This window comes from Notechis scutatus, chromosome 11, assembly GCF_049901735.1.
Source record: "Notechis scutatus isolate UNSWTSFEM ecotype Mainland chromosome 11, rNotScu1.2, whole genome shotgun sequence".
In the NCBI taxonomy this organism is placed as follows: Eukaryota; Metazoa; Chordata; class Lepidosauria; order Squamata; family Elapidae; genus Notechis; species Notechis scutatus.
Window position 1 is genome coordinate 19,109,838 of NC_142019.1, and position 27,932 is coordinate 19,137,769.

At 53.7% G+C, this 27,932-nt stretch overlaps 1 protein-coding gene across 1 annotated transcript in view; it reads left to right on the plus strand.

Annotated features, from left to right (window-relative positions):
- Positions 1 to 3,727: 3,727 nt before the first annotated feature.
- ADAMTS7 (ADAM metallopeptidase with thrombospondin type 1 motif 7) overlaps positions 3,728 to 27,932 on the plus strand; it is a 37,691-nt gene continuing 13,486 nt past the window's right edge. The window contains exons 1-16 of the mRNA XM_087972866.1: positions 3,728 to 4,029; positions 4,557 to 4,929; positions 6,875 to 7,073; positions 10,478 to 10,665; positions 10,852 to 10,935; positions 11,256 to 11,380; positions 11,692 to 11,841; positions 14,594 to 14,737; positions 16,095 to 16,239; positions 16,914 to 17,006; positions 18,630 to 18,775; positions 20,472 to 20,641; positions 21,821 to 21,954; positions 22,672 to 22,792; positions 23,725 to 23,969; positions 25,813 to 25,954. Coding sequence (XP_087828992.1) covers positions 3,854 to 4,029; positions 4,557 to 4,929; positions 6,875 to 7,073; positions 10,478 to 10,665; positions 10,852 to 10,935; positions 11,256 to 11,380; positions 11,692 to 11,841; positions 14,594 to 14,737; positions 16,095 to 16,239; positions 16,914 to 17,006; positions 18,630 to 18,775; positions 20,472 to 20,641; positions 21,821 to 21,954; positions 22,672 to 22,792; positions 23,725 to 23,969; positions 25,813 to 25,954 — 2,635 coding nt within the window. The 5' untranslated portion in view covers positions 3,728 to 3,853. The remainder of the gene's footprint in view (positions 4,030 to 4,556; positions 4,930 to 6,874; positions 7,074 to 10,477; positions 10,666 to 10,851; positions 10,936 to 11,255; positions 11,381 to 11,691; positions 11,842 to 14,593; positions 14,738 to 16,094; positions 16,240 to 16,913; positions 17,007 to 18,629; positions 18,776 to 20,471; positions 20,642 to 21,820; positions 21,955 to 22,671; positions 22,793 to 23,724; positions 23,970 to 25,812; positions 25,955 to 27,932) is intronic.

A 27,932-nucleotide genomic window follows, 5' to 3' on the forward strand; every position in this document is an offset into this window, starting at 1 on the left:
AATATGTAAGAAACAAGAAAAAAGTGAAGGAAATTATCGGTCCGCTAACCAGAAAAGACAGCAAAGAGGTGACGACTGGGAGGGAGAGAACGGAACTGCTTAATTCAGGACAGGAAAAAAATAATCCAATTTAATAAAAGCAATACTGTAGGATACAGAATATGATTGCAAGTCAAAATAGGCAAGAAAATGGTAAGACAGCACCCAGCCACTATAGATGAGTTCAAATCGCCAGGACCAGAGGGATTACATACCAGGGTTCTGAAGGAGCCGACAGACATGATTTCCGAACCACTGAACAAAATCTTTCAAACCTGGAACACTGGAGAAATACGAGGACTGGATTGGAAAACAACTGCTGTGGTTCCAATCTACAAAAAGGGGGAAAATTGGAGCCAGGAAACTACAAGACCTGGGGAAATCCTGGAGAAGATGAGCAACACATTTGAGGAAACCGAGAAATGAATGACAAAATTACTAGAAGCCAGCTGTGATGACCCAAAAGGGCGTGGCACAAAGGCAATCCAGTCAAATGAAAAGTAGGATTCCTTTTATTTGCTCCAACTTTGCCCCCAATGTCCTGGTTACCTTCTAGGCTGGAGAAAAACTCAGGAACAACCTTTGGCTCCAGAGATTCAAGTCCAAAACGTCAGCAAAAAATTGTAACTATAAGTCCAATCAAGGCAAGATGAGGTAATCGGTCTGGCAGGGCAAGAGAAGGAATTCCACACATGAAGGAACGGCAGTAATTCAACCCAGTTGGGAGGATGCCAGGAACGCAGATAAGCAAAGTCAACACAAGATAAACCCATGTTTTGTTTCCAGCAGACACCGCACTTAGCTTGCATCTCTTTTAAACTCTCTTCCCAGGTGTGCCTAGTGAAGGGAATCAGGGCCCTTTCCTTCCCCATAAGCCACACAACCCACTTTGCTCTCTTTTCCATTCCTCCCTGTGTGCCCTAGGATGAAGAGGGGGTGGGCCTGGGTCTTTCTCTGAACGCCCTCTCCCTTGTTCTACCTGTTCACTGCTCTGCCCTTCCCTTTTCCTCCAAAGCCAATGGAGCCACACCTCCATTCCCCTGTCTTCCTCCTCAGATTCAGATTCCGGACATGACACCAGCAGAGGTTTGTCAAAAACAGATCATGCCAGACAAACCTTATTGACAAAATGACTAAATTAGTGGACCAGTGAATTGCTGAGAACATAGTATATTTGAATTCGGTAAGGCATTTGACAGAGTAGACCACAGCCTGCTTCTTGATAAGATAGAAACATGTGGCACAGACAGTATCACCCACTGGTGGATTCGCAACTGGCTAACCAACCGCATCCAGCGCACAGTCCTCAATAGAACTTCAACTACCTGGAGGGAGGCATACAGCGGGGTACCTCAAGGTTTTGTCTTAGGTCCAGTACGCCAGATACCCGACAATCATCTGCTGGGTGGGCAGCGTGTGCACATGCACATTAGGTCTGCTCTGGGCAAGGACTCTTGTGCTGGCAGTAATGGCTTTGCGTGCCACTTCTGGCCCACTTGCCATAGGTTTGCCATCACGGAACTATGGTGTAAACTGGAGACAGATGATGTAGTATCTCTCCCCCTCTGTTGAGAGAAGGCTGTTCAGTTCTGACATAGATGGACCCTTTGATCCCTCTGCCCAAAACGTGGACTTTGCTGTCTTCAACAGAATGGCCTTTGACTTTTAAATGCAGGTGGCCTGCTGAATCTTGTCCTGAGGAGTTTGTTCTCCTATGCTGTGCCATGCGTTTATGAAGTGGTTGTTGTTTCCCCGATGTGCAGATCTTTGAAACGTCTTCAAAGAAAAACAAGACCGTCCAGTTGCCTCTTGAAAAAGCACCTTTGGGACAACCAGGACTGAGAATCTTCACAGACATCTTGTCAGTCAGTGTCCAGAACATAGAATCATAGGGCTGGAAAGGATTTATTATTTTGCCCCCAGAAGTGGAAAAGATGAGAGCCTGTGCTCCATTCCACCCAGACAAAACAAACCAGCAAAATTATATGTTTACAATCTGAATGTGGAGTAAACCTCTCCTGAACACAGGAAGGGTGATTGCTGAGTAAGCTTGTGTGTCTCTTTAGTTAGCCTTACATTGCCTGCTGTCATTCCCTTTGTGCAACTGCCCCTCCCCCAGCCTGTCCTCCAGACCACAATGCAACTTTTGATGACTAGTCTAGCATATTACTTTACCCATTTATTAGACTTGTTGGCCAGCTATCTCACCTAGAGAAACGTAAGCATAATAAAAACGAATGCAGTATTAGAGAACGGGGGAAATCTCTTGGGTGAGAAGTGAAACATCTTCAAAAAAAAAAACAATGTTCAGTCGCCTCTTGAAAAAAGCCCCTCTGGGACAACCCTCACCTGGACGATTGAGAATCTCCAGACGTATTGAAGTATTAAAAATTGTGTTCTGAGATGCTTCACAAAAGTTTGCTTCCAACATATCACATTGCACTCCTGTTCAGCTAGCCATGGTTTAATAAATGTGCCACAATTGGCTGAGTTTGCAGAACACATAAAGTTGTGAATGCTCCAATACTGGGAGCTTTTAAGAAGAGATTGGACAAGCATTTGTCTGATATGGCATCAGGTTTCCAGCCTTAGTAGGGGGTTGGACTAGAAGACCTCCAAGGCCCCCCACAACTCTTATTCTGTTCTGTTCAAATCTACAACTGGGTTTAGAGCAAGGGTCTTCCAACTTGGCACGTTTAAGACTTGTGGACTTCAAGTCCCAGAACCCCTGAGCTAACATGACTGGAAGAGGAGGAATTCTGGGAGTTGAAGTCCACAAGTCTTAAAAGCTGTCAAGTTTGGGGACCCCTGAAAATTTAGAGGGAAATGGATTAGGATGAAAAGAGAAGCAAGGGGCAGAAGCCAGCATTGCCTCTCTGAATTAGGTAGACTATTTAATATCATTAAAATGGCAGCGTAACCGCCTGGCACACACAGTACATTGTCAGCACCAAACCAACATATCAGATTGCACTCTTGTTCAGCGAGCCAGGTGCCACAATTGGCTGAGTTTGCCAAACACGGGAGTTTCGCAGCCAAGATTGCTGCACGCTGTAAGCCATGAACGTCCAACCTTTTGGCTTGCCTGGGCTCCACTGAGGAAAGAGGGATTCTCTTGCGCCACATATAAATTATGTGATTTATGTTCCTTAACTATATTGCTTGCTAATGTATCTAAATCACACAATGTGAAAAGTTTGTGATCTGATGAGGCCACCTTATTAGTCGTCTAGGTCCGCATGTGGCCCTGCCTGGTCTGAGCCTCAATGGGTTTTTTTTGGGTAGCCTCAACCAAGAGTCCCGGCTGCCGCCGCCTCCAACATCCAGGCCTGGAAGCACAACCCCCCACACACACACCTACAGGGTCGGTTTGGGCCCGACCGTCTCCCACCCGGGACTCAGCGCAACGGAGTAAAGCCTCAAGGCGAAGCCGCGGGTGGGAAGGCGGCCGTCGGCCCCCAAACGGACTCTTGGCGCTGGGCAAGGATGTGAGGCTGTGCCGGCCGGGAGAGCCTCCCGCTTCCCGCGGCTGGAAGCCGGGCCAGGGGAAGAGCGGAGAGCCGCGCCGGCTCCCCCGACGGCCCGTCGTCCTCCCCGCCCAGCTGAACGGCGGCCGGGCAAGAGGCGGAGGCGAGGCAGGGGCGGAGCCGGCTGGAGGGTGCCGCTCCCGCCGCCGCCGCCGCCGGCATGGAAGAGGCAGCGCGAGCCGCGCCCGCCGCCCGGACCCAGCCTGCCCGGCGGGCCGTCGCAGCGCGGAGGTCGGGGGCGCCTCCTCCGCCCGTCCCTTGAGGCCGCCCCGACGGCTCCCTCAGGCATGGCTCGCTCGCTGCTGGTGCTGGCCGCCGCCGCCCTCCTGGCCCGGGGGCCCGCGCCCAGGCCCCAGGTGGGTACGGCCGGCGCCCGGCCGGCGAGAGGGACGGGCTGCGGGAAGGGCTGCCTGGAAGTCGGACGGGCGCTGCTGAGGGAGAAGCGCCGCGGCGGGACAAAGAGGCGCTGCCCTCCTCACCCATTGTCCTCCTCGGCGAGGCTGCCGGCGCGCCCCTTCCCCTCCTCCTCCCCCCCTTCCCGCCGCCTCAGCCCCTCAGAGAAGGAGGGCGGGGGTGGCGGGAAGATCCCCTCAGAGTTGGGGCCTCTTGGAGGTGCAGAAGGCGGCCTTGGACCCTCCCCACCCCCACCCCGGAGTCCAGCCCGGCCCATGAGCCCCTCCCCATCCCAGCCAGAGAGGGGAATGGTGACGGAGAAATGGGGCTTTAACCTCTTGCTGCTTTGCCCCCCTCAAAAAGGGGAGCCTCTGTCAAACAAAGGCAAAGGTGTGGGTGGCAGAATCCTCGGAGTAGGGGTCTCCAACCTTGGCCACTTTACGCCTGGAGGACTTCAACTCCCAGAATTCCCCAGCCAGCGTTGCTGGCTGGGGAATTCTGGGAGTTGAAGTCCACCAGGCGTAAAGTGGCCAAGGTTGGAGACCCTGCCTTGGAGGCTGTTTCTCCCCCCTACTCACTGGGAAGGTCTTTCTCCAGGTTCAGAATCCCCTCAGGGCCCGATCCCGGCTACCACGAGGACCACGAGGTGGTGTACCCCATGAGGGTGGACGAGCAAGGCTCCTTCCTGTCTTACAACCTGTCCCACCGCCTGCTGTCCAAAAGGGCTGTCTTCTCACGGATCGGTCCCCGGACGTTTTACGCTTTCGTTCACCGAGGGCAGCAGCTGCGATTCAACATGAGCCTCAACCCTCACCTCCTGGCGCCCGGTTTCGTGGCCGAGAAACGGTACGGAGGCCTCTCTCGGGCCAGGATCCGCGCCTCCAGCCGGAACCCGTGTCATATGATCGGGTCGGTCCAGGACCAGGACAAAGGAAGCGGGCTGGCGGCCCTCAGTACCTGCGATGGGCTGGTGAGTGTCCTGGGATGGAAGCCTGGGGGGGGCGGGAGCAAGCCAGCTTGGTTCTGGCACCCTCTCTGGTGCTGCTGAGATCGGAAGCCCCGCTGGCTGAATTCCTCCTTTGTTCAACATCTGGTACAGCCATCATTGTTCTGTGAAGTCAGCAACAACCGCCTCTCACAGATGTTATAAACAGACGGGAAGATTGTGCTTAGGAATATATTGCTGAAGTTAACTCCGTACAGGACAGTGGTTGCCAACCAGTGGGTGGGGATGACTGGTGGCCCGCGAGAAAATTTTGGTGGTCCGCAGAGAAATGTCACCCCAAAGCACCCCGCAAAGCAATTAATCCAGGCTGCGCGGGAACACAAGGCTGCAGCACCCACATGTGGAACACAAGGCTTGTGTCGCTTGCATTGCAAACGACATGAGGTACTGAGGGGAGGGGGGAAAGAGCAGAGGGGGGAGCTTGCCCCACTCGCCCCACCCCCACGTGCCTGGCCTGGCCACCAGGCTGCTTCTTTCTTCTTCTGTTTTTGGCTGCATGCAAGAAAAGCAGCAAAAGTCTTTCTTTCCTTCCCCCAAACTCTGCCAGAAATGAGTCTTTGGGACCCTGCAAGGCCTCCTGCTCCAAGAGGCTGCGCCAGCACGACAAGTCTCACAAAGACTCATTTTTGGCGGAGTTTGGGGGAGGGAAAGAAAGATTTCTGCGGCTTCTGCTGCTTTCCTTGCATGAAGCCAAAAGTCTCTCCCCCATCCACGAGAACAGAGCTGGAGACGGTATCCTGCGATCCCAAATAAAGAATGATGGATCGGTAGGAAAACGGGGTGGGGTTTTTTCCTGCAGGCTTGTTTGGGGATTTTCTCAGGGTCTCTGGTCCGCGGGATTTAAAATGATGAGTTTGGTGGCCCCTGAGGTCCCAAAGGTTGGCGACCCCTGGTATAGGAGACACCTTGGTCAATCCCCTCCCACAGAAGTTGCTCCTTTGCTCCTTCCTCCACCTGTCCCCCACCCACTCCAGGCTGGGCACAAGGGAGTAAGAGGGGCGGAGGACGGTTGCTCTTGATGGGATGGCAGCCAGGTGCTTCAAGGCCTGGGGGGGCTCTTGGGGGCTCGTCTTTCCTCAGGATCAGCGAGGCTGCCCCGCACATGGCTTCCGTAGGCTCTGAAGCAGGGGGCCCCAACCCTAAAAAAACTCTCCCCTGCCCCCCCCCTGCTAGTCCACAGAATTGGAAAGGTTGAGTAGTGCTGCTCTAAAGCAGGGTCTCCAACCTTGGCAACTTGAAGCCTGGCGGACTTCAACTCCCAGAATTCCCCAGCCAGCAAAGCTGGCTGGGAATTCTGGGAGTTGAAGTCCGCCAGGCTCAAGTTGCCAAGGTTGGAGACCCCTGCTCTAAAGCACTTCTTGGGTCTAAAGCAGCAATTTTCAATTCTTTTCAGGCTCGCATTCATTCATCCATTCATTTTTTTCATTCATTCTTTCCATTGATTCATTCAGAAACAAAAACCGGAATCCCCGAGGAGGAGGGAAAGCTCTAGTGATCAAACTGGGCTGCGTTTGAGTGGAGAGTTGTTGGGGTTTTTTTGTCCTTCATCTCTCAGGCAACCCCATCCCGATTCTTGTGGAGCCTAGTTTGAGAAGCCCTGATCCACAGGGCTCGTGATCCTGAGTTTTCCCAGGCCAGCCAGCTGGTCCCAAAGTCCCTAAAGCCTGTGGAGGCTGAATGGATTTGCCCAGCCGTCTCAAAGGCGGAGTTTTCCCTGGCTTAGTTTTACTTAGCTTCCCAAGTGCCTGTCTGTCTCCCCATCCGTCTGTCTGTCCATCCCTAGTAGGAGGAAGGAGAAAGTGGTTTTTTTCCCCCATCTTTTTTGCTCGTTGCGTTGCCGCCTGCTGAAGTGGCCGGCCACTTTCTGTAGCCTGAGAGCCTTTAGGGACCGAAGATGTTTCCTCTCCAGAAGGGCCTCTTTCATCTGGCTGGCCAAGACTTCTTAATTGAGCCGCTGGCTCCCAGCAACCCGGCGGAGGGTGCAGCCCAACCACACAGGATATCTCGACGCCACATTTGGGAGCACGAAGCTGAAGAGTTTATTTCGGTCCTGAGCACGAAAGGAGCCAGGAAGCAGCCGGCTTCTGTCCGGATGTGTGCGGTGCAAGGTAATGTTCCTTGGTCTGGAGTCCTGTGGCTCCTTGCCACTTGAAACCCCTGAGCGAAATCCCCTCTGGACTGTCTCTGTCTCTTCCCCCTGGCCCCGCGAAGGCACAATTCTCCAGCCCTTGCTCCCTTTTTCATGGCCAAGGAACGGGAGGGTTACAGCAGCCGGTCTACACAGCCTTGCTCCCTTGGTGAAATCCCCCTCCCCTCCAGCATCTCTAGCCATTCTCCCGAATGGGTGGTGACGGGGGGGCTTGGGACAGAGTTCGGCTGCTTTGCCAGTCATCCAGGGGAGAGGACTCTGGCGCAAGAGTGCTCCGTGCTGGTCCCAAAGTCCCAGCTCTTTTGGAGCCTGGTGGTCTTGGGGAAAGAAACAGCCTGGCTGTCCTTCTGTGGGATGGAACAGGGCTGCAGAGTAGAGGAAGGGGAGCCGGCCTCCCCTTCCTCTTCCTCCTCCACCTCGTGGACTGCTCAGTGCAGCTCCTTCGCCCACAGATCTACGAGTCTTCTGTCCTTCAAGATAGAAGGAAGGAGGCCAGAGCGTCACCGGCTCCCGCGGTCTGTGCTGCAAATGTAGGAGCAGCAGCCTGAAGGGTCCCACGGGGACATCGAATGACACCCTCCAGCGGGGGGACGGCTGACCCCTGGCCAACTGAAGTGGGGGAAAGTGGAAAGCTCCGTGTGACGCCAACCAGCTGGCAGAATCCAAGGGCCTTTAAGCCCAGGGCACAGGGACCTTTCTGGGCAGACAGCTCCATTCGTGTTTCCTGGAAGTCCTGCGGCTCTTTGGGAAGCCTGCTAGATGTGGCTCCAGAGTGGCTCGAGTGGCCTTCCAGGAGACCTGGGCATGCAAAGAATCGGTGCAACGCCCCAACCTGGCTTACCCAACCACCAGTCAGACCCAAAGGTGCTTTTTTTCAGGAGGCAACTGGACTTCTTTGTTTTTTATTTTGAAGATGTTTCGCTTCTCATCCAAGAAGCTTCTTCAGCTCTGACTGGAGGGTGGGGAGTGGAAGGACTGATATTCTGCAGGACTCCAGGAGGGGATCCTGAGGACACAGATAAATCTCCAAGTGCTTCAGTGACCCTCTCAAAGGATGCAAAGGACCAGCTGTCTGCAAGGAGTATCAACCCTTCCCTTCCCCACCATCCAGTCAGAGCTGGGGAAGCTTCTTGGAGGAGAAGCGAAACGTCTTCAAAAGAAAAAGCACCCCTGGGGCAACCACGACCTGGATGACTGAGAATCTCTACGGACACCAATCAGACCTTATGCAGGAAGTGGTTGGCCAGCAGCCATTGGGGGGGAGGTTGTGGGGAGAGGTTGTAGCGGGTCCTCCGGGAGGATGGTGCTGAGTTGGGAATACAGAATAATAGGGACCTTGGAGGTCTTCTAGTCCCACCCCCTGCTCAAATCGCACCACTTCAGACAAGGGGCTGCCCAGTCTCTTCTTAAAAGCTTCCAGGGAAGGCTCAGGGGTTCCCAGCACAAAGAGAAGATTCCAGCTGCAAATCTGAAGGAGCCACTTCAATTCCTAGGGCTTGTTAAGGAAACCGTCACAGGAAGGAAGACAGGAGCTGCGTGAGCCCAAAATCAGAAGGGCTCCTGGAGCACCTTTTCTGACCCATCTGTTTTATGAAAGGCTGGAGCCCTGGAGCTCACCAGACTTTACGCCTTTTAATAAAATGTGCTGGGCAAAAATGGGGCTCCCAGATTCCCCTCCCCCTGCCGATGATTGTCGTGGAGAATATTCTTACATAACTTCAAGTAGTGGTAAACTTTTCCTCCAGAAACCGTTTTGATGGCACTCCCACTCTTGTCTCCCAGGACCCGGCTGTTGTTCGGCCTCTCCCCGCCCCGGCTCTGTTTACAGAGCAAAGGTCCACCCTGGTGGCCTCCCTACGGTCCCTCTTGCATCTCCTTAGCCGCTCCTTTCCTTTCCTTTCCTTTCCTTTCCTCTGGAAGGAGGGAGCCTCCTTCCTCCCTCCGATTGGTAGCCAACGGTGGGAGCAAGTTGCGTCTTCCAGCTGCATAATAATAAGACAATGCCCCCATTTATCCCAAACGCCCAACCGATCCCTGGGAGAGGGACGTGGTTGAGCCTGCCCTTCTCTTTATCGTGTCCAAGGTGGCTGAAAACTGACGTAGGAAGAAGAGGCAGGGGGCTCATCTTCCAGGACCTCTCTCCTCCTTCAGAAAGTGGGGGCAGAAAGGAAGGAGACCTGCCACCGGCCACCCTTTGGGTCCCCACCCCCCCCAAGAGCCAGGCCTGTCCAAGCAGCCCTTCGCCTTCGCCTCTTCCCCAGTGGGGGGAGGGGGGGGGCGGAAGGGAGGGGGAGGAGACAGTCTTCAGTTGTCCTTAGCTATCTGGTGTTTGTGGCGAACTGCCAATCAAAGCAAGGGAAGGTGGGCACCTCCTGGGAGTTGATGTTTGGAGGGAGGGGTTGCTCAGAGGGCCTGAGGCTCCTGGGGGGGGGGGAATGCCCAGAAGGCTAAGCAGCAAAGTCTTTGGGCAGAAAGAAGGATTTCCAGACCAGCAAAGGTGCCACCAAAACAAGTAAGATCCTTTAGGACAGGGGTCTCCAACCTTGGCCACTTGAAGCCTGGAGGACTTCAACTCCCAGAATTCCCCAGCCAGCAAAGCTGGCTGGGGAATTCTGGGAGTTGAAGTCCTCCAGGCTTCAAGTGGCCAAGGTTGGAGACCCCTGCTTTAGGGACTCCCAAGATTACTGCCGTGAGATGAGGGGAGGGCGTTCAGCAGCCAAGTTGGGTAAGCAGAGGCTAGGTGCCACCTGTCCCCCTTCTTCGGCCTTCTCCTTTTCGGGAAGGGGGGGCAAGTGGGTTGATTTTGGGACCTATTTTTCTATGGAGGGAAGTTGGCGATGGGCGTCTGGCAGCATTTGCAAGAGAGGCCGAAAAGGGACCGACGGCTTTCGAGCTGGGAGCGTTTCTGCCCACCGTGGCAAGCAACCCCTCGTTCAGAGCTCTGGTGCCATCAAGCTGGATGGGCTTCACAGGGGGAGGGAGGTACCGATGGCCGCCCCCTCCCTTTTCTTGGGTGGGGGCTGCTTGACTCCAAAGGAAGTGAAACGTGGCCCCTTGATGGCTCCGGAAACAAAGGTGCTGGTGGCTTATGAGGCAGGAGCAGAACTGGAACCAGTCAGAGGCCATAATTGATAACGGGCATAACATGGTGGCCCTGTGACTCCTGGACTGGGGGGTCAGGAGTAGGTGGGTAGAGCCCCTGGCTCCAGTTCTGAAGTACAACGGCTGGAAAGCTCAGTTCCTTCCCACCCACCCCCCGGGAGATCCTCAGGGAAGACCGTTGTTGGCCCATTGGGGTGGTGAGGGTGTGGAGCCGGCCATATTGGGGTGCCGTCGTCATCTCCCGTCTTGCCCGATTTCCAGAAAACGCCAAGGACTCCGAGAGGTGGAGAGAACATTGGGAGGAAAAGCATCAGAGGAGGCGGCGGATCAAGCCACGCTCAGTCAGTAAGGAGAAGTGGGTGGAGACCCTGGTTGTGGCTGACACCAAGATGGTGGAGTACCACGGCAGCGAGCATGTTGAGAAGTATGTCCTGACAGTCATGAACATGGTGAGCATTGTGAAAGGTTGTGCTGGTTGTGGAACAGGCCAAGGGAGGTTGGGCTCTGCTTCTGAGAAGAAGTTCGGGCTTATTTGGTTGATTGAAACACTTTGGGATGCATTTGTGGGCACAGGGGAGAACTTGCCTTCTCGTGCGCAGAACTCACGGAGCGACTCCACTTCTTCCATTATGCAGGTGGCTGGTTTATTCCATGATGCCAGCATTGGGAACCCGATCCACATTTCTATTGTGCGTCTTATCTTTCTGGAAGATGAGGAGGTAAGAAGAGGAGGAGGAAGGCGTTACGCAGAGCTCCTTTTACTCACCTCTGCAGGTTCAGGACCCAGGAGAAAAATGACAGGGTTCATTCAGTTGCCTCCACTTGCTCTGTTTCATGTTCCTCTGGGATGCTCCATAGTTTGTGCATCCTCTTGTTTCTTCCTGCAGCAATTCCACTGCCTTCTGTTATAGCCTCTTTTGGGTTATAGATAAAGCTTTTAATTGCTTTTCGTGGTTTTCAATGGTTTGTCAGCAATAATAATCATACCGGTGCGACATTTCTGTCTGCTGATTGAGGGTTCTAATTTTTTTTCCTGTAGGAGGACCTGAAAATCAGCCACCATGCCGACAATACCTTGAGGAGTTTTTGCAAGTGGCAGAAAGCCCTCAACCCCAAGGGGGATGCTCACCCCTTGCACCACGACGTCGCCATCTTGCTCACCAGGTATCCCTGTGATTTCAGTGCCACCTGTAACACCTCTGCCCATTTCACTGAAAGTGAGGATCGATCCCCTTTGAAGAGAGAACCCCTTGGATGGAGGCCGTGCTCCAACACGGAGTCTTACAGTCTTATTTGGAGATGCCCACTGGACCTGAGATGCATGTTGGTTGGCTTCTGTTTTTGAGCTGGGCCCCTTGCTTTTTTCCTAGAGTTCTCTAATTGCCAATTTATCTTCCTTCAACCCAGCTGGGTCTTGCTCAGTACAGTGATCCTCTCTTTTGTTGTGTATGTGTGCTTCTCTCTGACTCGGAAAGGAAAGATCTCTGCACTGCCATGAACCATCCGTGTGAGACGCTGGGCCTGGCCCACGTCTCTGGCATGTGCCAACCACACCGGAGCTGCAACGTGAATGAGGACACGGGTCTTCCACTGGCCTTCACCGTGGCCCATGAACTGGGACACAGGTAAGGTTGCAGCCGGGTACCTTGACCTGTCCAACATTAAGGCTGAGCAGAGATTTGCAGAGGTTGATCAGAGCTGGAGAGGTTCACATGTCCCAGCCCCAGGGACAGATGGTTTACCTGCTCATTGTTCACAGGGTCCTCCAATGGAACCTCCCCCCCCCAAAGTCTCCCCCTTAAATAAGCTGAGAGGTTTGGGGCTCTGGGGTGAATGCTGTCCAGCTGCTGAGGTTTTGGTCACCTTGCTCCATTCTTTTCTTATGAGCCATGCCAAGGAAATTCTGGAAGAAATCTTGGTTTCGGTTGTGGTTGGCTTACAAGGACTTGGCAGAAAACATTGAAAGCACATCTTCATTTAAAGGGGTGGAGGAGGAGAGACACGGACAAAACAATCCCTTTTGCGGTCATAGTGGACCACAGCCCTAAATCATCTGCTTCCTTCTAAAGCTCCCTTAAGCCACATGCTTGCATAGCATGCAAAAGTCGATGTAGTCCCCTTTAGCATCCTCAATTGGGATTGGCAACTCCGTCACTAAAGAAAGCGGTTATTAATGGGGAATCATGTGACCGCAACTCTTCCCAGCTTGAAACTTATAAGACTAGTCGGTTTTTTGTTTGTCTCCTAACCACTTTGTCACCCTTTGGAATGCTCACCAGGGCATTGGAATAATTAACAAGAATTGAATTAATGTATTTATTTGCATTCATTGTGTTTATTGTACATTCGCTACATTCCCAAGAGAGTAAGCCAATATGCAATGGGGATTACCCATTGAAAGGAATGCCCTGGTGCCTGCAGCCACCCATGCGCTATGCAAACAGTCTGATACATCCCCAGGCTGTTCGTATAATAGGCTTGTGGCTACCGGTGCCTGCACATTCCGCTCAATGTGTACTACTCATTGTATGTTTTTTACTCTTTTGTTGTCCCTTCCTCCAATTTTTCCACTGAGTGAAAGAAAGATTTCCTGTAGAAATTGCTTAGATCTTTTCTCCCCTCCCAGGAGAGCAGAGAGATTGGAGAGGAAGGGATTACAAGAGAATTAGCAACGTGGGAAATAGACCGAAACCAATGTGCTGGCACCAGCAGACCCCTAGCGTGCTACACAAGCAGCCCGGTGTATATTTTTTTTTTATTGTGTGCTTGCTTACTCTTCTATAATCCTTTCTTCTACAATCTCTGCTCTGCGAGGGGAAAAAAGAAAAAGAAAAATAGGTCAGTCATAGGACAAGGTCTACTGACTATCATGATGGTCGTGGAACAGCACCATCATAACGGAACCAGCGCTGAACGAGGGAACTGAATAAGCAAGAACTGCCTATAGAAAAGATTGCTTGGCATTTGTTTAAAACCCATAAAAAGGTCAATTGGTAAAGTTATAAAAATGAAAAATCGGAGGGAGCTTCCTCTGAGAAAAGCAGCTGTGATTTCCCAAAGGCTTTGCCTGTTTTCTGACCCTGAAACTCTGACCCTGGTGGGGTCCACCTTCAAGCATGGTCTACAGCAGGGGTGTCCAACCTTGGCAACTTTAAGACTTGTGGACTTCAACTCCCAGAATTCCTCAGCCAGCTTTGCTGGCTGAGGAATTCTGGGAGTTGAAGTCCACAAGCCTTAAAGTTGCCAAGGTTGGAGACCCCTGGTCTACAGGACCTCTCTAGGACTTCGCCTTGGAACCTAACAAAGCTGGGAGCTGAAGTCCATAAGTCTTAAAGTGGCCAAGGTTGGAGACCCTCGGTCTAGACCAGTGTTTCTCAACCTCAGCAACTTTAAGATGTGTCGTCGGTCTCTTCTCCTGGAATTCCTTAGCCATCTCATGAAAGGCCTTTGCGAGTTGTTTGGTTCTAAGCATAGTTCTGGTGATCCTTTCTGGGTGGCTTTCCAGCCCCACCCCCACCCCATCCCAGTAACTCCCGTTGACACAATTGCCACCCCATCTCCTGCCCCCAGACTGGCGACTTACCCTTTTCAGCCACACTCAAGAGGAGACGTGCCTCACTGACACGGGCCTTGGCCAGCGGGGTCCTGCCTTCACTGGTAGCCACCATCTCCAGAGATGTAGGCATAGATCCGTGATGGGGAACCTATGGCACACGTGCCACAAGTGGCACACAGAGCCATTTGTGCCGGCACGCGAACCGCAGGCAAACCTACCTCACTGCACATGCACAGGCCTCACAGCTGATTTATCTACTGGTTTCAGGCCTTTTTCGGCCTCCCAGAGGCTTTTCAGGTTGAATAGGTCCATTTCGTCACTTCCTGTAATACCGGAAGTGACGAAACGGGTGTATTATTCGGCCAGAAAAGCCTTGCAGAGGCTTTTTCCAAGCCTCTGGGAGGCCGAAAAAGGCCTGAAACCAGCTGAAAAATCAGCTGTGAGGCGCAGTGCAGGTAAGGGGGTGGCGGGGGGATTGTGTGTGCATGCTCAAGGGCGTGGGGGGCCCCGCATTGAATTCTGGCTGCTGGCACATGAGTGCGCGTGCGTTAATGTGCGTGCAATTTTTGGCACAGGAGCCCCAAAAGGTTAGCCACCACTGGCATAGATGGAGAACCCTCTCCCCCCCTTGGCACTCTTGTTCCGTCCGCTGGGGAAGGCCTCCTTCGCAGGATGTTTGATGGGTGGGGGTGTCATTCTCTTGCTCCCCCAACCTGCTTCCCGGCCCTTCCTTGGCCTCCCCAGAGAACTTGGGGAGTGACGCTTTGACGGTCCTTTGCACACGTGTGTCTCACCTCCGTTGGGGGCTCTGCCTTTTGCAGTTTTGGGATTCAGCACGACGGCAGCGGCAATGACTGTGAGCCAGTTGGGAAAAGGCCTTTCATCATGTCTCCGCAGCTCCTGTACGACACTTCGCCCCTCACCTGGTCTGTCTGCAGCCGGGAATACATCACACGCTTCCTTGAGTAAGTCAGCCGCCACCCCCACCCGCCTTCCGCAGCAGCCCCGTTCGGTGGTGGGATTCAAATTTTTTTTACTACTGGTTCTGTGGGCGTGGCTTGTGGGCGTGTCATGGCTTGTGGGTGTGGCTTGGTGGGCGTGACAGAGGAAGGATAGTGTAAATCTCCCATTCCCTCCCCACTCCTGGGGGAAGGTTACCTACCACCGGTTCTCCGAACTACTCAAAACTATTGGTTCTCCAGAACTGGTCAGAACCTGCTGAATATCATCTCCGGCCTCGTTGCTCTCTCAGGGGTCGCAGAATGGGGAGTCTCCTGCACCCCTTTTCCTCCTCCTCCTCCTCCTCCTTATTCTTTCTCCTCCTCCTTCTTCGTTTTCTCCTCCTCCTTCTTCCTCCTCCCTCTTCCTCTTCTCCTCTTCCTTCTCCTCTTCCTCCTCCTTCCTCTTCCTCCTCCTTCTTCCTCCTCCTCTTCCTCCTTCCTCCTTCCTCCTCCTCTTCCTTTTCCTTCCTCCTCCTCCTCTTCCTCTTCCCCTCCTTCCTTTCTTCTCTTTCCTCCTTCCTCCTCTTCTCTTCCTCCTCCTCTTCCTCCTCCTCCTTCTTCTTCTCCTCCTCCTCCTCCTCCTCCTCCTCTTTCTTCCTCCTCCTCCCTCCTCCTCCCTCCTCCTCCTCCTCCTCCTCCTTTTTCTTCTTCTCCTCCTCCTCCTTCTAGAGCACTCGCTAGGGGCTATATTTTAAAATAAAGCAGAGGTTCCAATTCTAGTCCATCTTCTGCTTCCTGGATAAAGAACTCAGTTGGGTTCTTGAGCAAACCGGGAGAGGGGGGGCAGGGGGGCACAGTCCCCATCAGTTGGGGAGGGGAGGGTCTTGTCCCGGAGCTGCGTCCGCCTTCTGTGCAGGTGAAGGATCGGATTGCAGGGGGGATCGGGTTCTGCCTGCCCCTGCCCTGGCTCTCCAGGAAACCCATTCGCCAGCTGTGGGGAGAGGGTGGCCTGAGGGCTTTGGCTTCTGCCCAGAGACCCCCAGCAGCCCAGACCGCCTGTCGACCAGCAAGGGGGAGACTCTCCCACTGAACAGCTGATCATTGGGAGGGAGGAAGAAAGAAGAACTACCTAAGCGAGTCACTGGCTGGGGGAGAAGGCAGTCAGCGATGTCTCGCATGCGCGATAGGGACTGGCTAGGAGGGGAGGGGCGGGCGGAGACGGCTGGGGCACGATTTGCCAGTTCTCTGAACCGTGCAGAATCATAACAACCGGTTCTATAGAACCAGTCGGAACCAGTAGGATCCCACCCCCGTATTCCCTCCCTCCCTCTTCTCTCTCTCTCTTTCTCTCCCCCCTGCTTATTGATGGGTCTCTTTGCAGCCGGGGCTGGGGGCTTTGCTTGGATGATCCCCCAGCCAAGGATGTGATCAACTTCCCCTCGGTTCCACCGGGAGTCCTCTACGATGTCAGCCACCAGTGCCGACTCCAGTATGGCGCCTACTCCACCTACTGCGATGACATGGATGTAAGGAGTGGGGGGGGGGCATGACGCCTTTGGGGGAAAGCCTGTCCGAGGAAGAGGGCCTATCTCTGGCCAGAAGCGTTTCTGGAACACCCAGGGGGTCGGCCAAGGACTTTGGTCACCTGAAGATTCTGTGGACAAACCTTCAAGCCGAGGTCCCCAACCTTGGCCCCTTTAAGACTGGTGGACTTCAACTCCCAGAATTCTCCAGCCAGCACAGGAGTTGGAGTCCACCAGTCTTAAAGGGGCCAAATTTGGGGACTCCTGACTTAAAGTGACCAAGGCTGAGAAACCCTGGAGCAGAGAACATATGATGCATGGATTTCTACACCTGCTGTTGCCTTTAAAAGCTTGCAAAAATGAATTGGAAACATTTCTTGAATTAAATTGCAAAAACTGTCCGTATTCCAGAGAGCAGCAGGGGACAGAAGCCTCCCACCCCCAAGGCCTGGGTCTGTCCGGAATACAGCCACATTTTCCTTAGCAAGGACGGCCCGAACCCTCCTCCTCCTCCTCCTCCTCCTCCTCCTCCTCCTCCTCCTCCTCCTCCTCCTCCTGCCCTCTGCCCACTGGAAGAGGTGCCCTGGCACCGCTTGCTCCTCCTCCTCCTCCGCGCTGCTGCTCAGCCTCCCTGCCCAGCAGACCACGAATTCAGAGCGTTTCCTCTCTTCCCGCAGAGTGTCTGCAACACCCTCTGGTGCTCTGTGGGCAACACCTGTCACTCCAAGCTGGACGCAGCTGTCGATGGCACCAAGTGTGAGGAGAACAAGGTACGGAGCCCATCTCTGGGCCACAGAACCTCAGCCCCGAAGCTGCTCCCCAAACGCCATTTTTGGCTAAAGCATGCCACGACACAGTGGTGGGATGCCAAAAGTTTTACCACCGGTTCAGTGGACGTGGCTTGGTGGGTGGGCTTTCAACTCACCTCCTGCCAGCCTGCTCTCTCCCAGTTGCTTCAACAGCTGCCACGCGGCACTCTGCTGCGCCACACAAAGCAGCTGCACTTCGGAAGCAGGGAACACAGGTGAGTATGAGAGCCCGGGCAGAACCAGGCAGAACCGGTAGTGCCCCCGCAGGGAGGAAGCGACTGATGGGCCCTTGTCTTTGATGAGGGAGGGGTGTCTTTTAAAAGGCAGCTGCTACTTTCCTCTCCTCGGATGTTCAGGGGGGGCATTACCACGCCAGCCATTCTTGCATGCAACTAGTTTCCTTGAGCCCTTTTCAGGACGGGCTGCTTGCCCACTTGGGAGCTACTGGAAGAGAGAGAGAGTGGGATGGAGCAGGGTGGCAGAAGGCCAACCCGTGGCTCTCGGGCCAGCGTTACGGTCCTGGCTGATGCCTCCTTCTGGATGGCTGCCTGACTCACGCTGGCAAGTGGTCCCCCCCCCCGCTTCTAGATGGCCAGTCCCAGGAGGTGGCAACATTTTGGGCATTTTGCTGTTCTCTGCAGCCCGATCTTCATCTCAGGCCTTTGGAGGCAAGGGCTGCTTTGCTGGCTTCACCCCTGGCAACAAGGGACCGTCTGGATAGGCAGCTTAGCAGGATGGATGCATTTGGTGTCTTGCAAAGCAGCCTCTTTTAGCACCCCTCCCCCAGGAAGATGCTCTGGAAAGCTCAGCCGATCAGAGGCCCAGTAGCATCCCAGTCCTACGCTGGAATGCCTCCCATCAGCCTCCCTTCGGGTTTTCAGCCTCTTTCAGAGCCCAGCTCGCCTTTAGTTCTTGGCCCAGTTTCACAAGGTCCATTTGTTTGGCTCAGACCTCTGCAAGTCCCAGATGGCCCTTAGGAACCGGAGACTCCGGGCCAAAGAGGACCATGAAAGCAAAGGGATGGTTCCTCCATGGCCGTTTAAGGTCCTGAGCTGGTAGGCTTTTGTCATCGCCGTATTCATGTCGGAAATACTGAGGCGCTTCCGGCTGAAAGGACAAACCCAGGGGTCCCCAAACTTGGCAGCTTTAAGATTTGTGGACTTCAACTCCCAGAAAGCTATGCTGGCTGGAGAATTCTGGGAGCTGAAGTCCACAAGCCTTAAAGCTGCCAAGTTTGAAGACCTCCGGATTAACCGGTGACATCATTGTTGCCCAGGGGGACGTCCAGCTGGGGGCTCCTTTCTCATGTCCCCAAATGAGCTCACCTGTCAAGTGGTACCTGTTTATCCCCTCTGCTTGCCTGGGTTGGCAGGAACTGGGGCGAAGGACGGGACCTCGCTCAGCTGCACTCGGGTCTTGACTGTGGCCTGCAGGTCGCCAACGCAGCGTTCTCACCCCTTTCAGCTGGTGGTCTTTGATGGAGGGAGTGAGACTTCCAGCTAGCTGGAAAAGATGCCCTGCTCCTTCAGGGAGCCCCCTCCCCCCCAGACCTCCTAGTCCCTGATGGGCCTCTGCTTGTTTCAGTGGTGCTTCAACGGAGAGTGCGTGAGCATCGGGTACCGCCCAGAGCCTGTCCATGGAGGGTGGGCGGCCTGGAGCCCCTGGACCGGCTGCTCCCGGACTTGTGGGGCTGGAATGCAGAACGCAGAGCGGCCGTGCAACAATCCTGCGTAAGTGACTGGCCAGGCCCGTGCCATGAGGGTCACAAAGGGAGTCCAGCTGCCCTGTCCAGCTGCCTTTCCGCTTCGGCCCCTCGGCCTCTGATGGGCATCTCTCTCTTTGCTTTGAGTGAGGGGAAGGTCATGAGCCCCAAAGGTGGCCTTCCTCAGGTTGAGCATGCCCAGCAATCATGTGGCGCTGGGTTCCAAGAGCTCACAGGAGCAGAGGCTGGTTCTTCCTGGCATCCAAATGATATATTTCCACATGGGGTGCTTTGACTAGCCAGTTGTCCTGGTTCCCAAGCAACATTGGGCGATTTGCATGTTTCCCCCATTCCTGCTTCCATTTCAAAAGAGCTGGTGCAGCTCTTTGGGGCGGCACTGGCAGAGGTCTTAGGGTCAAGATTTGGGAGGAGATAGTTCAGGTCAGACCAGACCAGAATCCTGTGTCCAGTTCAGGTTGTCACAATATAAAAAGAAGGCCGAGGAATTTGGAAGAATGTAGATCAGGGGTCCCCAAACTTGGCAACCTTAAGACTTGTGGACTTCAACTTCCAGAATTCTCCACCCAGGGGGTTGGCCAATGACTTTGGACTTGATTAGAGCAGACTTTCCTAAGCTTGGTCACCTTCAGATTTTGTGAACAAACCTTAAAGCAGAGGTCTCCAAACTTGGCCACTTTAAGACCTGCCAGAATTCTCCAGCCAGCACAGCTATGCTGGCTGGAGAATTCTGGGAGTTGAAGTCCACAGGTCTTAAAGTGGCCAAGTTTGGAGACCTCTGATGTAGAGAGAGGACCAAGAGGGTGAGGGGATTGGAAGCTCACCTGGTGAAGAACGATTCAAGGAACTTGGAAGAAGAGAACGGGAAGAAGGGCAGACAGGAGAGGGATCTTCCAGTGCAGGAGGAGATGTGCCAGGGCAGAGGGATTGGAGAATTCCAAGAAAAGATTGGTCAGCCATTAGTTTGGAATGGTAAGAAGAGGTTCCTGCCTTGGGCAGAAGGTTGGACATAAGGTCCCTCCCAACTGTACGATTCTTGTGTTTTTTTCCAGTGGGCAGAACCCAGAATTGGTGAGGAGAAGGAGGAGTCGAGAGTTGGCAGAGCTCTGCAGAACTTGCAGGCCATTCCTACTTTCTCTTGGCCTCGCCCTTTCCCACACCCATCGCCAGAGCAATTCCCTCTCTCCTGTCTTCAAGGGGAGGGGCTCCTGTCACTGGCCGGAGAGAGGGAGGCCTGGGGAGGTTGGTTCAGTTCCCGCCAGGAAGCCCATTTGGCGCAGAGACCCCCTTGGGGAGTACAATACCTTCCCTTCTCCAAGCGAACATTTCTTACTGAATATTGCAGGACAGGAAGTTTTTTGTAGCATTGGACACAGTCTATCCAGCCGGCTCTTCTCCCTGCTCTTGCTTTAAGGCAGCCTTGTGAGCGCAAAGAAGAGTTCCAACCGAAAGTATTCTTCTTCTTGTGCATGTGATAGGAATCTATTGGCCACAGGAAATGCCAAGAACCGCTGCCAGGTGCCCCCGAAAGAGTTGGGGAGGTCAACGGTTGACCTCCGGGACAATGGCTGGCCTCCTCTCCCCTCTGCCTCCCTTCTGGCCTTCAGCCTTTTCGGGGAATCGGCACCAGTTTGCTTAGTTGGGTGGACTGGTGAGGATGGTTTCTTCTTCAAGCGGATGAGTTGGTTTTCCTTTCCAATCCTCAGCCCCAAGTATGGCGGAAAATACTGCCTGGGAGAACGGAAACGCTTCAGGGTCTGCAATGCACAGCCGTGTCCGGCCGACAAGCCCTCTTTTCGGCAGATCCAGTGCAGCCGTTTTGACCACCGGCCCTACAAAGGGAAGCTTTACAAGTGGAGCCCAGTCCCCAATACCAGTAAGCCGCTCTCGAGCATCTGTCCAGAGTGAGGTGGTGTGTGAAATACAGGCCTGTACATTGGGGTAACCGCCGGAAGGGAACATTTACCCAGCGGCTCCCTGTGGGACTTACCTGTTGCCCAGGTGGGTCTTAGGGTGCCCTTACTGCAGGTGCAATCGGTCACAAAGCTCCCCTTTTCCAGAAGATTTACTAGCACTTCAGGATGTGCTCTCATCCCACAGACTCCCGAGGACTCTGTGATCAGGAATGCCATTCATCCTCCCAGGGCTCCATAACTGGAAGGTTCTCAAGGAAAGATTGGGCAATCATCTGTCTGGGGTGATCCCCTTCCTTGGGCAGGGAGTTGGGCTAGAAAACACCCATGTCTCTTCCAGCCCTGTGTGTGATGACCCAGGGTGGGATACAAAATAAACACAGTCACAAAAAACAGGTGAAGCCCCTTTTATTCCTTCACTTTGCTTCCAAGCTCCAAATATCCTTGACTGGAGACAAAAAAACTCCCCCACAAGCAGTTACAAGAAGGAGGAAATGCCATTTAAATTATAAAGAGTAAAAAACAACACAAACCAGGCAAGATAAGGGCTGGAGGACGTCCACAGATAACAGAACACACACTGGGAAGGACACCAAACTCAGAGAGGAAGTTTATTGTTCCTCTTTGTTTCCAGCACTGGCCCATACGCATGTCCGTCCTTTTATCACTGTCGCAGCTGCAGCCCATGAAGAGGATCAAGGCCCTCTCCTCTCCCATAGACCATGCCATTCACATTTCTCCCTTATCCTCTCCTCCCTGCGTGCCCTAGGATGGAGAAGGGGATGGGCCTGGGTCCTCCTCTGACTGTCCAGCCGGCCTCTGCCCTTCCCCAGCCTCCTCCACAACCTCCGGAGCCACACTTCCACTCCCTGTCGGCTGTTCCTCCTCTCCCTCAGAGTCGGTCTCCACCAGGGGCATGACACTGCGACTCTATGATAAGAAAGAGCCCAAATCCATACCCATCACCCAGAGTTGGGCTGGTGCCTGTGGGCACCAGATCACCTGTCTCCTTGACTGCTTCGGAGTCACTTCTGGGAGTCGCAGAGTCTCTTCCTCATCGGAGCTTCTGTACTGGAGCAAGCCATGCTGACGGGCCTGGGGCCAGAGACCCTGAGCCACCAGGCGCTCTCCTGTCTCTGCAGGCAACCCTTGCGAACTGCATTGTCGACCCAACAACGAGTACTTTGCTGAAAAGCTTCATGACGCTGCCATTGATGGAACCCCCTGCTACGAAGGGAATGGCAGGCGGGACAGGTGCATTAACGGGATCTGTAAGGTAGGCATGTGGGGGTATTGTCTCCCCCCCATGCACACATGCATGTAGTATGTTCATAAATTCTCTATATTGAGGGTGAGTGGTGACATGGGCTTCCATGATGAGCTCCAAGGGAAGGCAGTGGTTCTGTCAGCCCAACAGGCTTCCTCTGGCGTAACTCGGTTACTCCAGTTGCCCACCTGCTGTGATACCCCGAGTCACCTGGGCTCGCTTTCCCTAAGGCATCAGCCCAGAGATGCAAGGAAGGCAGCCTGGGGTGGCTGGGTGTGACCCAAGGGACAACCCAATAGCCTGGCAGCTCCGCCCCTTCCTTGGGGGCTCTTCCCAAGCAGACAGGCTGCTGAAACAGAATCCTCTGGGACCCCCTTTCGATAGTCCTCAGGCAAGGCTGAGCCCGGAGGGCTTTTTCGCCTGTGCAGGTAACAAAAAGTCCCTGCTCATCATTGGCAAGGTGAGAGTGGAGGTTCACCGCTTTGGTCCTTGGAGAGGGCCTTTGGCTTGGGGGGGGGGTGCTTCTATGAGTAGGTTCACTACTGCATGGGGAGTAGCACGGCTGCTGCTCTCGAGGGTGTGAGTGGGGGGGGGGAATGTTCCTTCCCGCCCCAAAAAGAGCCGCCGCCAAGGGAACGCGTGTTTCTCGAGGGGCACCCAGGACGCCCGGCCGGCCGGCCAGGTCTCTCCCAGAGGGGGCTGAGGAGGCCCTCCCATCTCTTCCAGAACGTTGGTTGCGACTATGAGATCGACTCCTACGCTGTGGAGGACCGGTGTGGTGTGTGCCACGGGGATGGATCCACCTGTCGGACAGTGAGGAAGACCTTTGAGGAGAGCGAGGGGCTGGGTGAGTGCGCGTTCATTTTGGGGAGGCTGGGGCAGGCGGGAGACGGTTTGTGAATTCTTGCCATCCTTTGCTCCTCTGTAAAACTGAGACCTTCTTGAATTCTTAATATTGAGTTGAATTCTTTGTTGTCATTGTACGTATATACACAGCATACATACAATGAAATTCACATAACACCCAGAGACCAGATTCACCATGCCTACACACGTGACAATCCCCAAACACCTCCCCACCCGCCCCCTAAAAACACACAAGCAAAAAAAAAAAGAATTTTATCAAAAATGACATTGTTTTTAATCACTTTTTGATTTTTCTTTTACTTCTTTTTTCTTTTTCTCTCTTCTCTCTTTTACTTCTCAACTCTGTTTCTCTTCTTCTTTTCTACATTTGTGTATGTGTTGTTTATTTTAATTGTAAAATGAATAAAGTTTGTTTAAAAAAAAATAGACCAGCATCCACACAGCAGACCACGTAATCCTGTCCAAGAGTTCACTGGCGGTGGCCCTTTAAGTTCGTTGTTAAGTGCAATTATAGTTCTGGGATAAAAACCCTTCAGGAAACGTGTGGTCCGAGTTTCAATTGCTGTGACACAAGGGATTTAGAACAAATGAGGATGTGGGGGAGAGGCGTTTGAAACGCAGGGATCCCAAGGGATCTGAGCAGGAAGTGGATCTCATGGAAGTGGCGAGGCTGTGGCTTCCCACGAAATGAAGGCTTGCGTGTCTTCCTTTGGGGGATTTCCTGGCCTCTTGCAAGCTCCGGGGAAAGTAGCTCTGCATCTTTTTCCAGGGGTGGTTTGGCTGCCTTGAGAGCCGTTTCCCTTTGGGCTAGACAGGCGGGAGACATTCAGCGGGGCTCCCTGCGCAGCCGTCAGAGAAAGCGAGAACTTTGCGATGTTGCCTGCTGGTGACAAGCATTCAACATCCCAACAGGTTACGTCGATGTTGGCCTGATCCCGGCCGGAGCACGTGAGATCCAGATCGAGGAGGTGGCCGAAGCAGAGAACTTCCTGGCTTTGAGAAGTGAAGACCCCAAGAAATACTTTCTGAACGGGGGCTGGACCATCCAGTGGAATGGGGACTACAAGGTGGCTGGGACCACCTTCACCTACAAGAGAATGGGGAATTGGGAAAACCTGACCTCTCCTGGGCCCACAGAAGAACCGGTTTGGATTCAGGTAGGCAGAAATGGCGGCTGGGGTGCTGGAGGGCAGCAAACTCCATCTGTAGGTCCCCGCTTGGGCGAGGCTGTTTGTTTGCAGGCCACGCGGGTAAAGCCGAAGTGGCTCTTCATGCTGAGAGATGAGGAACGGTTGACGGCGGTTTCTTCTGCTTGCTCTACATCCGGGGTGTCAAACTGAAGGCCCACAAGTTGCTTAGATACGGCTTGCGAGGCCGCCCTGGAAACGGTGAAGGTCCACCCTGTGGTGCCTCTGCCAGTGAAAACAGAGCTTGGGTCTTTCCCAATCACCGATGTCAATGTGGGGACCACTCTGAGACCCTGATGATAATAAACCTCATTCATCCAGGATGCTACCTGGGGGTTGATTTTAAAAGTCAATCAACACTCTCGGTTTGGAGGGAAGGAAGGCCTGGGTTTAATGAATCGGGGGACTTTTTAAACCTCCCTGGGAGGAGTCTGCTTGGAGCGTGTTGCCTTCCAGCCAAGGAACCACGTTCCTCTTCTGGCCACTGTTCCTCTGCCGAATAGCCACTTGTGGGATCCAGAACAAAGGGGGCGATTGAAGAGACCATCCTGGGTGCTGGTCAGATCCCTTCCACCCATGTAGCTAGTCCTGCTGTTGCCCAAGGACTCCGAAAGGAGCCCGAAGGTGGAGCTCAAATCCTCCTGAGACCCACCAGCAAGAGCTGAACCCTGCTAGCCTCCCTCCTTCCCGGCTTCCCCACTTCCTGGACGGGGATTTGACTGGCTGTGAAGAACCTTGGAACAAGCTTCCCTCCCCTTCCCTCCCGCTCAGGAAGAGTCAGATCTATGTTTATCTTGTGGAAAATACCTCACTGGTCAAAGGAGCACATCCCCCGCTCCTTTGGAAATTGGAAGGGGCATTAGTTCATGGGATTAGGTCATGCCCGGTGTTTTGGGGAGGCCTCTTGTACGTTGTGTAGAGAGGCGTGGAGGGAAAGAATAAGGCATCCTCACACAAACCACCAGGAGCCTCTCTGGAAGGGAAGAGGCTCAAGCTAATTCCTTCCAGGCTCAGTGGAGTAAATAAGGAAGGGAGGAAAAACACAACCCGGCTTGCAAGATCCTGTTTCTAGAGCTTGTCTTCAATAAAGCAGGTCTTCTTGTGAAGACTGTTCAGGGGGCCGGACAAATTTGAAAAGCACACCCCAATATTCCTTCGGAGCTGGAAAGGCAGTGGGGGTATTCAACCGGTTCGGCCCGGTTCTGGCAAGCCGGTAGGAGCGATAAGCAGCAGAGACAGAACCGGTTTTTCTCCACCGCTCTGCTCTTGGGCCCACCTGCCTGCCTGGGCTCCCAGACTCACCTTTATCCTCTGAATTTGAAGCGCAGCTGCTTTGCGCGGCCGCGTGGCAGCTGCCGAAGCGCCTGGGATCGTGCAGGCTTGCAGGAGGCGGGTTAGAAGGCCTCTGCGCCTGCGTAAAGTGCGCGTTTGGCACATGCGTGCATGCAAAGTGTGTGCACACGGGCAAAACGCGCCCACCAAGCCACGCCCACCGAACTGGTGGCAAAAATATTTGAATCCCACCACTGTGGAAAGGGCTTCCCCCGAATGGGAGCCTGCCTCCTTCTAGCCCTCCTGGTCTCTCCCCCCGCTCTAAAGTCAAGTCCATGTGTGGCTTCACTGTAGTTCAGGGGTCTCCAAACTTGGCAACTTAAAGACTGGTGGACTTCAACTCCCAGAATTCCTGAGCTCACGTGACTGGAAGACTCCCATGCTGGCTGGAGAATTCTGGGAGTTGAAGTCCACCAGTCTTTAAGTTGCCAAGTTTGGGGACCCCTGTCTTGGCTCAACGTGTGTTTCTGCTTGGCCTCAGCTCCTGTTTCAAGAGAAGAACCCGGGTGTCCGCTATCAGTACACCATCCAGCAGGAGACCAAGAATCAGAGTTTGGTTGCTCCCCCTGAGTTCTTCTGGCACTATGGACCCTGGACAAAATGCACAGCTACCTGTGGGACAGGTGAGGACTTGCCTGCTGGGCAGCAAGCTTGCTTTCTCGGTGGCCTGAGCAGTAGCAGCAACTGTCTAGCTGCAAATCCAAGTGGACTGGCTCTTGCATTGGGGCAGTCCAGAAAACTCGTGTGTGTGTGTGTGTGTGTGTGTGTGTGTGTGTGTGTTGAAGGGGCCCAGGGGAGCCAGCATCCTGCACTGCAAATGCTTTTCTTAAAAGAACCCTCGGGATCAGGAGCTTCTGACATTACAGGGTCTGCTTTTGAGGCACCAGACTAGTCAAACCTCATGAGACGGTGCAGGAAGCCTTTAAGACCAACAGGGTTGCCTCCAGAAACACTGCAGGGCAGGAAGGGTGAGGCCGAGGCCGGGCTCCGAGGTCCTGCCCAGATGGCTTCGGCTGCTGCCTGATGGGGTGCAGCCCCGTGTCTGATGTGCGGTTCTTCTTCTCATTTCTTCTGCTGGGGAGGAAGGCTAACGATGAAGGTAGCTGCGATGACGAGGATGGAAGAGGAAGTATTTGGCAACCCTCAGTTCATGATTGGGACCAGCCATTCCTCGGGGTTTTCTAGCCTCGTCATTGTCTGCCAAGGGAGATCATGAGGCAAACCGAGAAAGACAGTCAGATGCCCGGGGAGAGATGCTCCGTCCTCGGCACCCCCTGGCTGTTTCCTCTGGACTTTTCTGTACTCGTAGGAAACTCCAGCCTCCTGGTAATTGAAGAGTTAGTTCAGTTGGTTTGGGTCCAGAAGTGGGGGCTTGGTGTAGAGAACACATGGCTTCTCCGTTCCTTGGAGCCTGCCAATACATCGTCCTGTTTCAACTGTTTGCGTAGGAGGCTCTGACAGCAAGAGGTTGGCAAACAGCTCTGTGTTTTTGCTTCAGAGACTCCCATCTGCAGGGTCATCGGACAGGCTGCTGTGGCCTTCGGAGGGCCAGAAGGTGGGTGGGAGAAGCAAGCCGTGGAGGGGAGTTAGCTGACCTCAAACGGCAGGTCAGGAGGCTTTACTGATTTTCATGCGCAGATGCATCCTTGGGAAAAAGCCGCACACTCACAAGTGGAGTCTGACCAGGGACTGATAGAGAAAGAGATCTTGGATCTCGGTGGTAGAATTCAACTGAGGGGTTGACAGGGTGTGTGAAAAAGGGCAACAAGAAGACGCGTGTCACAATGCCGTGATACAAACTGATGGTGCGACTCCACCTGGAACACTGTGTGCCGTTTTGGTCACACAACTCAAAAAGGACAGAGTGGAACTAAGGAAGGTTCTGAGGAGCTCAGCTAAGGTGACCCAGGGGTTGGAAAGGTTTAAGAAAAGCTGTTTAATCTAGAAACAAGGCAGCTGAAAGGGGAAATGATTCAAGTATATATATATAATTATGCACGATGTGGATAGAGTAGGCAAGGAGAAGCTGTTTTCCCCTTCCCAAAATTCTGCAACCAATCAAATTGAATCCTGAAAGAATCAGGAGAAAGGGATGTATATATATATATTTTACACAACTTTTAAATTCAGCATTGGAATTCACTACTTGTGTTGCCGCCACCTGGTTTACAAAAGGGTTGGATCCGATTCCTGCAAGTCCTGGGGGTGGGATGGGGTGGTCAGCGCTTTCAGCCTTGAGGGGAGGGGCTGCCTCTGACCGTTATGTGGTGGTGGTGGATGGTGGCTTTCTGGGCAATTGGCTGACCCCAGGAGACCAGACGGGGGGACCAAATGGCGCCGAAAGTTCCTCTACCTGCAGCTGAGCAGAACGCTGAGACGCGTCTGTTGGAAGGCTTCATCCCGAGTTCCATAAGGCAAAGCTACAACCAACAGAGGTTTGTGGGGGAAAGACCTGAACCCCGGTGCTTTCTGGGACTTGGCAGCTAGTTGTGCTTGTCAGTTGTGGGTTTCCCTCTTTCGTTTGTTTTTTTTTGGTGGGGGGGGGGCTTTTTATCCAAAGACCCCTGTTGCTTACAGGGATCACCCTTCGTTGTTTCTCGG